The sequence below is a fragment of the Callithrix jacchus genome, chromosome 13 (genome assembly GCF_049354715.1).
Source record: "Callithrix jacchus isolate 240 chromosome 13, calJac240_pri, whole genome shotgun sequence".
Lineage (NCBI taxonomy): Eukaryota > Metazoa > Chordata > Mammalia > Primates > Cebidae > Callithrix > Callithrix jacchus.
In genome coordinates this window covers 96,528,604-96,542,613 of record NC_133514.1, presented here as the reverse complement: position 1 = coordinate 96,542,613, position 14,010 = coordinate 96,528,604, and the positions used below count along the sequence as shown (strand labels likewise).

Sequence of the window (14,010 nt, the reverse complement as noted above, 5' to 3'; positions counted from 1 at the left end):
TGAAAGGAATATAGAAAATCTCAACAGAGTAGTAGAAAATATAAGGAAAAATGGAAATTTTAAAATTAAAAAGAGGACATTTTTTTAAAATACAAAGATCTTTACCATATGAGCTTAACAATGAAATGGAGGTAACGAAGGAATTGATCAGTAAGCATGATAACAGAACAGGAGAAATCATTCAATATCAAGAAAAGAGAAAAAAGGTTAAAAAACAAAACAAAACATCACAGTCTTGAGAATATGTAAGATAAAATTCAAATGTCTAAAATACATATATTTATAGTGTCAGAAGGAATGAAGTAAATAAGGGGGGAATATATTTTACAATAAGACAATATATAAAATATAAAATACATAAAAAATAAGACAAAATGACCAAAACTGGTGAAATCATAAATGTATAGATTTAGGAATCATATAACACACAGGCAAGATTTAGCTAAAAAAAAAACTATGCCTCTATATAATATAATCAAGCTGCTGAAAATCAAATATTTTAAAGAAATCTTAAAGGCACCCAGCAAAAAAATAAAAAAGTATATATTACTACAGAGAAAAATTTTGAATGTTATATTAGAACATCCCTATTTTCCTAGCTACTCAGGAGGCTGAGATGGGAAGATCACTTGAGCTTAGGGGGTCGAAGCTGCAGTGAGCCATGAGAGCACCACTGTACTCCAACATGACCAACAGAGCAAGAACTCATCTCAGGAAAAAATATAAATAATAAAACAAAAAATTCAAATGATCCAAAAAAAGTCAGAAAAGAGAAAACAGGGACACAAAAAGCAATGGGACAAATAGAAAATAAAAACAAAATGGCAGACCTAAATTGCAATGGTCAAAAACTCCAGTGTTTTTCATCAGAAACCACAGAGCCAAGAATACAATGAAATAACATCTTTAAAGATGTGAAAAAAGAAAAAAATTATACCACTGTGGAATTCTATATCCAGTAAAAATATTCTTCAGGAAAAAAGCCGACTGAAGAAACTTTCAGATAAAGCAAAATGAAGAAAATTGTTGCCAGCAGACTGAACTACAAAAAAATGGTAGAGGAAGATTTTCAGTCTAAAGGGAAATAATACTCTATGAAAACTTCCTCTTCAGGTACAAATGAAAAGCATAAGAAATGTTACATATCTGGGTAAACAGAAAACATCATAGTCTCCCCTTAAGTCCTTAAAAAAAAATCCATGACTGCATAATACAATAAATATATAACACTGTCTAATGGGATTTTCAATGTATCTGCATGTAATACATATGACAATTATAACACAAGGAATAGTGCATATGATAAAGAGACCTGTGCAGTTGCAGGTTTCTGTATTTTATATGATGTGCTATATTGTTAGCTCTAAACAAAGTGGCAAAGGTTAAATACATAAATGGTATCTCTCAGAAAAATCACTAAGAACAGGAATCAGTAAACTATAGTTGAAGGGGCACTGTTTTTGTATAGCCCATGAGTTAAGAAGGTTTTTATATATTTAAATAGTTGCTAAAATAAAAAAAGGATAGAATTTTATAACATATGAAACTTATATAAAATTATAGATTCTTTGTTTCACAAACAAAGTTTTATTAGGACACAGCTATGTTTACTTATTTATGTGTTGTCTTTGGATGCTTTCATGATATAATAGCAGAGTTGAGGAGTGCTAACAGAGACTATTAGATGGCCTATAAAGCCTAAGGTGTTTAGTCTCTGGTCCATTATACAAAATGTCAGTCCACCCCTTACAAGAAATATTTCTTTTCTTTTTTTATTTTTAAGATGGAATCTTGCTCTGTCGCCCAGGCTGGAGTGCAATATTGTGATCTTGGGTCACTGTAACCTCATTGCAAGATGCAATATAACCATACTGCAATGTGCAATGTAAGACATATTGCTAAAGTGCTATTGATAACTTAAATTTAGGCTGAGCATGGTGGCTCACACCCATGTGCAATCTCGGCACTTTGGGAGGTTGACGCCAGTGGATCATGGGATCAGTAGTTTAAGACAAGCCTGGCCAAGATGGCGAAAACCCATCTCTACTAAAAATACAAAGATTAGCTGAGGGTGATGGCACATGCTTGTAATCCTAGCTACTTGAGAGGCTGAAGCAGGAGAATTGCTTGAAACCAGGAGGAAGAGGTAGCAGTGAGCCAAGATCCTGCCACTGCATTCCAGCCTGGAGACAGAGCGAGACTGTCTCAAAAGCAAACAAACAGGCAGGACTCTCCAAGATGGCCAAATAGACACAACCCAGCGAGAGAGATGCAGAAATCCAGAGATCTCCTAGTTCCAATATCGGTACCAGATGCATTTCAATGGGTCTGGTTCGATGGTGAGAAAAACCCACACAGGGCAGACTGAGGCTGGAGGGGGTGCTGCTTCACTCAGAAAGTGCATCTGACTGGCAAGTCAGATGTTTCCCTTTGGCCCTCTGGTCCAGATACAGCACTTCCCCCAAAGCCTCAGCAATACACTGAACAGGGGATATTTGCCAGTCAATCACCAGGAATTATAAGCACGGAGTTGAATAATAATCCAGGATGGTGTCCCAGATTGGCGCACAGACCTAAAAAGACACATAAGCCCAAAAAGCAGCCAGGAGAGCCTGCAGACTGAGCTATTGTCCCCTCCACCAATCCAGAGAGAGAGGGAGCTGAAGGCGGGAGAAGCTGGGCTGGCCCCTACCCCATGACCAGAGAAAGAGGAAGCTGAAAGGGAAAGACAGACGGGTGCAGCTGGGTGGGTCCCTACCCTCCCCAACAAACCCCAGAGGGTTGAAGCTCTGACTCTAGCAGGTTGCACAGCCAGTGCCACAGTCTGAGCTGAACCCTGAACGATCCAGCCCAGTGGAGGAAGGGCACAACCCACCATTAGAGGGGTGGGACTGGGCTACAGGTTTTAACAAAAAACACAGGAAGCTACCTAGCAATGGGACTGCATTCTTGATCACCTAGTAGTGCCACTAGGTCAGTGGAAGATGTGGGCCTAAACTCCCAGTGTAAACAAAGAAGGCACAGGAGCCTTCCCTAGTAACCTGAAGGAGTCCCTAGCAACCCAGTAGCACCTGGATAGGCAGACAAGCCACCTCATCAAGGAGCTCCCTGAGACCACAGCCAGGTAAATCCACAAAGATGGGAAAAAAAAGTGCAAAAAAGATGAAACCATCAAAGACCAAAACACTTCTTCTCCTTCAAAAGATCACAACTCCTCAACAACATGGGAACACAACATGACCAAGAAGAGTGGGATGAATTGACAGAAACAGGCTTCAGAAGGTGGATGATAACAAACTTTTCTGAGCTAAGGAACACATTCTAACACAATGCAAAGAAACCAAAAACCTTGAAAAAAGGTTAGACAAAATGCTAACTAGAATAACCAGCTTAGAGAAGAACATAAACGACTTGATGGAGTTGAAAAACACAGCACGAGAACTACGTGAAGCAAACACAAATTTTAACAGCCAAATCTATCAAGCAGAAGAAAGGATATCAGTTGACTGAAGGTCAACTCAAGGAAATAAAAAGAGAAGGCAAGACAAGAAAAAAAAAGAGTGAAAAGAAGGGAACAAAGCCTCCAAAAAATATGGGATTATGTGAAAAGACCTAATCTACGCTTGACTGGTGTACCTGGATGTGATGTGGAGAATAAATCCAAGCTGGAAAACACACTCCAGGATACTATCCAGGAGAACTTCCCAAGCCTAGCAAGGCAGTCCAACATTCAAATTCAAGAAATACAGAGAACTCCACAAAGATATTCCTCAAGAAGAGCAACCCCAAGGCACAATAATTGTCAGATTCACCAGGGTTTAATGAAGGAAGAAATGCTAAAGGAAGCCAGAGAGAAACGTCAGGTCACCCACAGAGGGAAGCTAATCAGACTCACAGTGGATCGTTTGGCAGAAACCCTACAAGCCAGAAGAGAGTGGGGGCCAATATTCAACATCCTTAAAGAAAAGATCTTTCAACCCAGAATCTCATATCCAGCCAAACTAAGCTTCGTAAGTGAAGGAGAAATAAAATCCTTTACAGACAAGCAATTACTAAGAGATTTTGTCACCACCAGACATGTGCTACAGGAGCTCCTGAAAGAAACACTAAGCAAAGAAAGGAACAAGTCACTGCAAAAGCACACCAAAGGGCAAAGACCAAAAATGCAATGAAGAAAACGAGTCAATAACGGAAAGAAAACCAGACAGTAACAATATGGCAGGATCAAATTCATGCATAACAATATTAGCATTGAATATAAACTGCCTAAACACCACAATCAAAAGACACAGACTGGCAAACTGGATAAAAAGTCAAGACCCATTGGTGTGCTGTATTCAGGAAATCCATCTCACATACAAAGACACAAATAGACTCAAAATAAAGGGATGGAAGACAATATACCAAGAAAATGGAGAACAAAAAAAAGCAGGGGTTGCAATCCTAATCTCTGATAAAATGGACTTAAAACCAACAAAGACCAAAGGAGACAAAGAAGGACACTACATACTGGTAAAAGGATTCATCCAGCAAGAAGAGCTAACTATACTAAATACATATGCACCCAACATAGGAACACCCAGATATATAAAGCAAGTTCTAAACAAACTAAAATGACATTTAGACTCCCACACAATAATAGTGGGAGACTTCAACACTCCACTGTCAATATTAGACAGACCAATGAGAAAGAAAATTGACAAGGATATCCAGGACTTGAATGGAGAGCTGTACCAAGCGGACCTAATAGACATACACAGAACACTCCACCCCAAATCAACAGAATCTACATTTTTCTCAGCACCACATTGCACTTACTCTAAAATTGACCACATCATGGGAAGCACATCAATCCTCAGCAAATGCAAAAGAACGGAAATCCTAACAGTCTATCAGACCACAGTGCAATCAGACTAGAACTCAGGATTAAGAAACACACTCAAATCCACACAACCACTGGGAAACTGAGCACTTTGCTTCTGAGTGTCAACTGGATAAACAATGAAATGAAGGCAGAAATAAAGATGTTCTTCGAAACCAATCAGAATGAAGACACAAAACACTAGAATTTCTGGGACACATTTAAAGCAGTGTTGAGAGGGAAATATATAGCAATAAATGCCCACATGAAAAACAAGGAGAGATCTAAAATTGACACCCTATCATCAGATTTGAAAGAGCTAGAGGAGGAAGCTTAAAAAAAAAAACTCAAAAGCTAGCAGATGACAAGAAATAACTAAGATCAGAGCAGAGCTGAAGGAGGTAGAGACACAAAAAAAACCCTTCCAAAAATCAATAAATCCAGGAGTTGGTTTTTTGAAAAAAACCAACGAAACAGATAGACCACTAGCCAGACTAATAAAAAAGGAGAGAGAAGAATCAAATAGATTCAATAAAAAATGATAAAGGGGATATCACCACTAATCCCACAGAAATACAAACTACCATCAGAGATTACTACAAACAACTCTATGCACATAAACCAGTAAACCAGGAAGAAATAGATAAATTCCTAGACACTTGTACTGTACCAAGACTAAACCAGGAGGAAGTTGAAACCCTGAATAGACCAATAACAAGGGATGAAGAAGCAATCAATAGCCTACCAACCAAAAAAAGTCCAGGTCCAGATGGGTTCACAGCCAAATTCTACCAGACATATAAAGAGGAGCTGAAACTGTCTGGAGTTCCATTCCATTCAGAAGGAGTTTCCATTCCTTCTGAAACTGTATCAAATAATACAAAAAAAAATTCTCCCTAACTCATTTTATGAGACCAACATCATCCTGATACCAAAAACAGGCAGACACTCAACTGAAAAAGAAAACTTCGGGCCAATATCCATGATGAACACTGACTCAAAAATCTTTAATAAAATACTGGCAAATAGATTGCAACAGCACATCAAGAAGCTTATCCAACATGATCAAGTAGGTTTTATCCCGGGGATGCAAGGCTGGTTCATCATATGCAAATACATAAACATAATCCATTACATAAACAGAACCAAAGACAAAAACCACATGATTATCTCAGATGCAGAGAAGCTCTTCAGCAGCACTTCATGCTAAAAACTCTCAATAAACTAGGTATTACCAGAACGTGTCTCAAAATAATACAAGCTATATATTACAAACCTACAGCCAATATCATACTGAACAAACAAAAGATGGAAGAATTCCCTTTGAAATCTGGCACTAGACAAGGATGCCCTCTCTCACCATTCCTAGTCAATATAGTCCTGGAAGTTCTAGCCAGAGCAATCAGGCAAGAAAAAGAAATAAAGCATACTCAATTAGGAAAGGAGGAAGTCAAACTGTCTCTATTTGCAGATGACTGATTGTATATCTACAAGACCCCATCGTCTCAGCCCAAAATCTTCTCAAACTGATAAGCAACTTCTGCAATGTCTCAGGATACAAAATCAATGCACAGAAATCACAAGCATTCCTGTATTCCAATAGCAGACAAACAAAGAGCCAATTCAACAGCGAACTATCATTCACAATTGCTACAAAGAGAATAAAATACCTAGGAATATAACTAACAAAGGAGGTAAAGGACCTCTTCAAGGAGAACTACAAACCACTGCTCAACGAAATAAGAAAGAACACAAACAGATGGAAAAACATTCTATGCTCATGGTTAGGAAGAACTAATATCATGAAAATTGTCATACTGCCCAAAGTAATCTATAGATTTAATGCTATCCCCATTAAGCCACCAATGACCTTCTTCACAGAATTGGAAAAAACCACTTTAAACTTCATATGGAATCACAAAAGAGCCCACATAGCCAAGAAAATCCTAATCAAAAAGAACAAAGCCAGAGGCATCACACTGCCAGACTTCAAACTATACTACAAGGCTACAGTAATCAAAAAAGCATGGTACTGGTACCAAAACAGAGACACAGACCAACGGAACAGAAAAGAGGCCCAGAAGCAACACCACACATCTACAACCATCTGATCTTTGACAAAACTGACAAAAACAAGCAATGGAGAAAGGACTCCATGTTTAATAAATGGTGTTAGGAAAATCAGCTAGCAATGTGCAGAAAGCAGAAACTGGACCCCTACGTGTCACCTTACACTAAAATTGACTCCCCATGGATTAAAGACTTAAACAAAAAACCTAACACCATAAAAACACTAGAGGAAAACATAGGCAAAACCATCCAGGACATAGGCATAGGCAAGGACTTCATGACTAAATACCAAAAGTAATGGCAACAAAAGGCAAGATAGACAAATGGGATCTAATTAAAATTCAGAGCTTCTGTACAGCAAAAGAAACCATCATTAGAGCAAACTGACAATCAACATAATGGGAAAAAATTTTTGCAATCTACCCATCTGAAAAAGGGCTAATATCCAGAATCTACAAAGAACTAAAACAGATATACAAGAAAAAAACAAACAACCCCTTTCAAAAGTGGGCAAAGGACATGAACAGACACTTTGCAAAACAAGCCATATATGAGGCCAACAAACATGAAAGAATACTCATTATCACTGGTCATTAGAGAAATGCAAATCAAAACCACATTTAGTTACCATCTCACGCCCGTTAGAATGGTGATCATATAAAAATCTGGAGACAAGAGATGCTGGAAAGGATGTGGAGAAACAGGAACACTTTTACACTGTTGGTGGGAGTGTAAATTAGTTCAGCCATTGTGGAAGACAGTGTGGTAATTTCTCAAGGATCTAGAAATAGAAATTCCATTTGACCCAACAAACCCTTTGCTGGATATATACCCAAAGAACTATACATCGTTCTACTATAAAGATACATGCACATGTATGTTCATTGCAGCCCTGTGTACAATAGCAAAGACCAGGAACCAACCCAAACACCCATCAAATACACTAGACAAAAAAAATGTGGTACATATACATCATGAAATACTACCCAGCCATACAAAAATGATAAGTTTGTGTCCTTTTAGGGACTTGGATGAATCTGGAAACCATCTTTCTTAGCAAACTGACACAAGAACAGAAGGCCAAACACCACATGTTCTCACTCATATGTGGGTGTTGAACAATGAGAACACATGGACTCAAGGAGAGGAGCATCACACACTGGGGGCAGTTGGGGGCAGGTAGGGGAGAAACAGGGGGGTGGGGAGGGTGGGGAGGGATAACATGTTGTGAAATGCCAGATATAATATGCACCTAAAGTAAAATAAAAATAAAGAAAACAAACAAACAAAAAAGAAAACCAATAGTAACAAGATAACTAGGAAAATCCCAAAATTTAAAAATTAAGTAACACCTTACTAAATAACTTAGGGAGAAAAATAAATCACAAGGAAAATTAGGAAATGTTTTGAACTAAATGGTAATAAAAATACAACATATCAAAATTTGTGGAATGCAAGTAAAATAATACCTAGAGGAATAACAGATGCATATAAGATTCATATATTAATAAATTAGAAATAGAAGTCCAGAACCAAAGTAAGTATGAGGAAGGAAGTAGTCAAGATCAGAGTGGAATCAAACAAATATAATAGAGATAGAGAATAGAAAAGTTAGTAATGTAAACGTCTCTTTCTTTGACAAGATCAACAAAATTAGTAAACCCCTGTCTGGACATCAAAAATAAAAAGAGAAGAACCCAAAGAGACCAAATATCCAAAATGAATAAGTAGTTAATAACCATAGATAACTGATAAAGAGAATACTATGAATAATTCTTTGCCAACAAGAGACAAAATGAAATGAACAGATTTTATTAAAAAGTTAACTTACCAAAATCAATACAAGAATGTATGCAAATTGGACCTATATCTGTTTTAAAAAATTAAATCTATTGTCAAAGACTTCCTATAAAAAAAATCTCAGGTCCAGATAATTTCATTAGTGAAATCTATAAAATACTTAAGGAACAAATAAAAGCCATTTTACACAAACTTTTCTGTAATATAAGGGGAGTAAATACTGTCCAGCTCGTTTTTGAGACAATCTAACTGGAGTAAAAGAGAAATTGAATATAGACACTACACGAAAAGAAAATTGTGGACAACTATAACATACTGAATATAGGCACAAAAAGCTCCTTAATAAGCATTAACAAATCAAATTAAACAACATAAGAAAAGAATAATACATGTTGGCCACACAGGATTTATACAGGAAATTCAAGGTTGGTTACCTTTCAAAAATCAATGTAATTCATCATATTATAAAAAAGGAAAAAAGTAATAATAAGGTCATTTCAAAAGACGGAAAGTTATCTAATAAAATCCAACAAATATTCATGATCAAAATATCTAGAAAGCTAGAGGGAGTATAACATTTCCTCAATCTCACAAAAGGCTTAAAGAACCCAGAGGTAATAACCTATTTCATGGTAAAGACTAATTTTTTTTCTCCTAAGATCAGAAACAAGGCAGATACCTGATTTCGGCCTTTCATTCAACATGTTATTGCAGATCCTAACCACTGAAATAAGTCAAAAGAAAGAAATAAAAGGGACAGAAAGCAGAAACTAAATATAAAACTTTCTATTCACATAGATACGTTTGATTAAATAGAAAATTTTAATGGAAAATAGGTAAATTTAACAGTTATTAGGATACAAAGTTAGCATTAAACTCTGTTGTATTCCATACATTTATAAATATATCAATACATCTATATATACATTATATAATCCATCTATAAATTTACTATAGTAAAATTTATTTAAATTTTAAAACCAGTTCTATTTAAAATAATTCAAGTATATGTATATATAATGTACATATATTAAAACATATATAATCTAAATATATATGTATGTGTGTATATATATATATAAATATATATGCATATGTATATATAAGTTTTCTATTTGGGTATTTCTAATATATGTATATTCCTACATATACGTATGTATTTAGGAATAAGTTTCACATAAACATGGAAGATCTCTACATTTGAAACTATAAAGTATTACTGAGATTACAGAAAATATTACAAAAATATAGCTTATTGAACAAATATTATACCTCAATAATGCTCTTTTTAAAATGCCAAAATGTACTCTTAAAATGTACACAGTATACTGTATATAAGTAATACCTGAAAAAAGATGTAACGATAGATAAATTGATAAATAGATCAATTAGTAGGTAGACAGTGAGTTTTTAAAAACATGGTTGGGTTTCAAATTAATTTTGCTAAGAAGTACTAAACTAAGCTTGTGTGTCTGTATCATTTGTTTATATGAAGTCTAGTACTAGGGCTCTTGAACTAAAAGGAGTAAAATGTCAATAGATTAATTATAAATATTTAATAGTACAAACATAGATTAATGAAGTTCTGTGCCTATAGTAGGCAAGTTGTTTGTTTGCTTTTAATCAGGCATTATTAGATATTACTCAAAATGTTCCTGTATTTTCAGTCTTGAAGCTGATCACAGTGTCTGGTGTTTAAACTGTGAATAAAATGCTGTTTAGAAGTCTTGCTCTCTCATGAAACAGATGAAGAGGTTTATTGGTCAATTATAAAACAAATAGCTTTTTTTATAGTTTAATATACGACCATGATACTTGAAGTTATGGCTGACCCTATGCTTAAACGAATTAAAATTACTTTAATTCACTTTTAGCGGTATAACTGTCATACAGTCCTTAAAACATAAAATTTCCTTTTCTTTATTATCTATATGAAATGACAACTCTGGCTTTCAAAAACTTTAAAAATTCACAAAAATTATAAATGCTTTCTCAAAAAGTTACTATGAAAACTGATTTGTCAATTGTAATATTCAATAGAATAAATAAAACTCATTTATTTGCAACATGAACGTGGACTTGAATAAATTCTTTATCTTTATAAAGATTAGAGCTTAGGGTACGTCTCACACACACTTTGTCTAAATAGTGAAAACACATGTTGGAAAAATGACAGTTCATTTGCATAACCATGAGGATATTTAATGAACATGCTAATTATTGTATTTCATATTTTATATTAAGACATGGGACTATGTAAAAAGAGTATCGACTGGTAGAACTTACATACCTATCTACGTGCATGTGTAATTACTCTTTCCAGGTAAACTGTAAAATGCAATCTCCTAATTATTACTGAGACAGGCTTATATATATATCCCTTTTTACCATTAATAATTTTCCTTGCTCTTTAGAATATATCTTACAGAGAATTGTTTTTCTTGTTAAGCATTTGGGGAGATTTGCCAGTGTTAATCTCCCAAACTCCCAAACTTTACTAAAATTGAAGACTTCTAAAAAGTTGTTTTGGTAACAATGAGACTCATTATCAAAAGGATAGGGTATAACAATGCATTTTCTCTCCTGACTTCCTTCTGAGCTGGCACCACATTCTCATTGCCTGGGAGCATATTCACTGCCACAGGCACCTCCCTCCCTCTGTCTGGGTGAGTGGCATCAAGATGAACTATCAGAGATGGTGAATGCTGAATAATGGATAAGTGAGAGTCCCCTGACATAGGTTTGATGGCCATAAAATATGATTTTTGTGATTGCCTTTACATTCAAACTCAGGAACTGATGGAAAGAATATTATTTCTAAATGCCAAGCTAACTAAAATTGTGGAGATTTTCAGTAGGTGTTTCCCTTATTAGTGTTTGAAGCAATTATAGAGAGAATGGGTCAGTGCAATTTTCCTTTTTTACTGAGAAAATCTTTTCTTGCTACGGCATTTTAGCTATTCAAATTCAAATCAGGCTTCTCATCAGGAATGTTCTGTTTGTGAGAGACACTGCAAATAAGCAGCAGATCCGCCCACCCCCTACACCCTGTCTGCCCAATCAAGCTGCATTTCCAGTGGGGTGATGTAATATGGTATTAAAGCAACAGGTAGAATGGAATGAACTTGCATTTTGCTTTAGGAAAATTGTTTAACTTACTGGCATCCTGATATATCAGGTATATTTACTTTATTTCTCTGGGTTAATAATATAATCTCCTACAGCACTATGGGAAATCAGATCTAAAATGAATATGAACTCCTTTACACATAGTAGGCCTCTCTGAATGAACAAGTTTTCAATGAATTCAGAACTATCAAAACTGAAGTATTGTATTCAGTAAAAAATGAGGTTGAGTTGAGTACACTAAGAGAAACTAGATTGGTAGGGGCAGGCACACACGCAGGAAGGAGTTTGTTCCTTCTGACATATTGTCCTGACTGAAAGTTCCTTCTTTCATCTTGTTTTGCAGTCACAATGACAGAGGCTTTAACATTCATATTTGTGAATACTAAGCAAAAAGAAGATCCTATGAGTAGATAATTCAAGGCTAAAGAAAAATTAACAGAACGTTTTCATAGTGAGAACAAAGATGAAAAAAGTGTTGACTTTTTTTTTAATAGAAATTATTAGGATTGGAAGTTTCCATTGACCATTGAAAAAAGAAAAATTGGCCCAATGCACTTATTGCATCCTATAACCTATAAGCAAGGGCACACACCAGAGCAGCCACCATTACCAATCTCTCTGGATCAAATACCTGAAATCCCAAATTCAAAGAAGACATGTGTATGTGTGCCTGTGTGTGTGTAGATAGAGAGGTTTTTTTTTTTCAGATTTAATATTTGCTGTTAAGTTGAAGCCATAATCCCAGGGAATAGTCTTCCAAGAAAGAAAATGATTTAAAATTAATCATTAATTCCCCTTAATAGAATAAAAAAAATCACAGATACTCACCTAATCTCTCAATGGAATAATATCGCTGCTTGCTGTCCACGCGCACTGTCTCAGCATAAGGACTCCCAACGCCATAACCGATAATATAACCTCGGACCACAATGTTTGGGTTCAAGGGAGGAGTCCAACTCATGATGATGCAGTTAGTCTGGGGCCTCACATGAAGAGAGCTTGGTTGATCAGGAACTTGAGATTCTAGGATTCAAAAAGCAGCATCATAGCATGTTTCATAATAGAAAATGTAGCATAGCAGAACACCATTTAAGCAAGACAAATCATATTTCATAGATGCTCAAATAATGCATCACCTGTTGCCCAAGTCACTCTTTATTTCGGCTTGTGATACATTTTCTGTGTTTGATTTGATTTTCACAAAATTTCTTAAGCATACAAGAATAACAAATTCTTTCCATGGGCATAGTATGGAGCATCAGTGCATCTTTGTTCAAATAGTTTCTTACTTAGGTTTTTTTTCTTTCTACATATTTTTTCTTAGGTATCATTAATGAAGGGTGAAACCAAGGCAGATATAAGAATAATAGAATGGAAAATAAATGTCAATGCTGTCTTATCCAATAATTATTTACTTTATCTAAAAACAAAAACAAATTAACCAGTCCTTTCTTAAGTAATTGTCTGGAGAAACAGTTAAGAGCCATGATCTGTCCAGCATGATTAGGATGGTACTTGATTCATAGTTTATTAAATCAGTGAAAAATGTATTTATTATTACAAGAAAGAAGACAGTGTCCTGGATTAAAGCCTCACAACCTTTGGACCTGTGCAAATTGGTTTAATGCCATGTTCTGTCATTTACCAACTCTGTATCCTTATGAAATTATTTCACTTCTCTTGAGTTTCCCTTCTGATTAAGTTGGCATTCCAAATATTGATTGACTCAAAGTTTGAACTCTGCTCTAAGAAAGAGCAGAGTTCAAACTTTTATTGTATACTCACTGTCTATGAGATTTTGAGAAATTACTTATCCTCTCTAAGCTTCAGTTCCCCAACCTGTAGAATGAAGGTATGGTGTTTAGAAGACGTAATGAGATAGTTCATACAATCATACTCATTATAAGTAGCAAATAAATTCTCAAATATTGTTAACTATTAAAAAGAGAATGTGCATGTCACCCTGACATATGTTTTCTTTTAAATGGATTGTGTTGAAATTAATAAGTTTTAATAATAAATAGATGTTCTGATTTTTATGTTGCCATTCTTCCCTGTTTCTTAGCTTAAAAATTTTTTTTCTGTATACTGATTATTATTCAATTAAATATTTATATAATACCTATTATGTTTGAGGTGTGGGGCTAGGT

General features: G+C 35.3%; 1 protein-coding gene across 5 annotated transcripts in view; it reads right to left on the bottom strand.

The window, feature by feature from the left end:
* DCC (DCC netrin 1 receptor) overlaps positions 1–14,010 on the bottom strand; it is a 1,205,330-nt gene that overhangs the window by 200,982 nt on the left and 990,338 nt on the right. For all 5 annotated transcript variants that reach the window (XM_002757246.7, XM_008979838.5, XM_035271116.3 and 2 more), the window contains exon 15: positions 12,689–12,883. In XM_002757246.7, the coding sequence (XP_002757292.2) occupies positions 12,689–12,883 (195 nt within the window). The remainder of the gene's footprint in view (positions 1–12,688; positions 12,884–14,010) is intronic.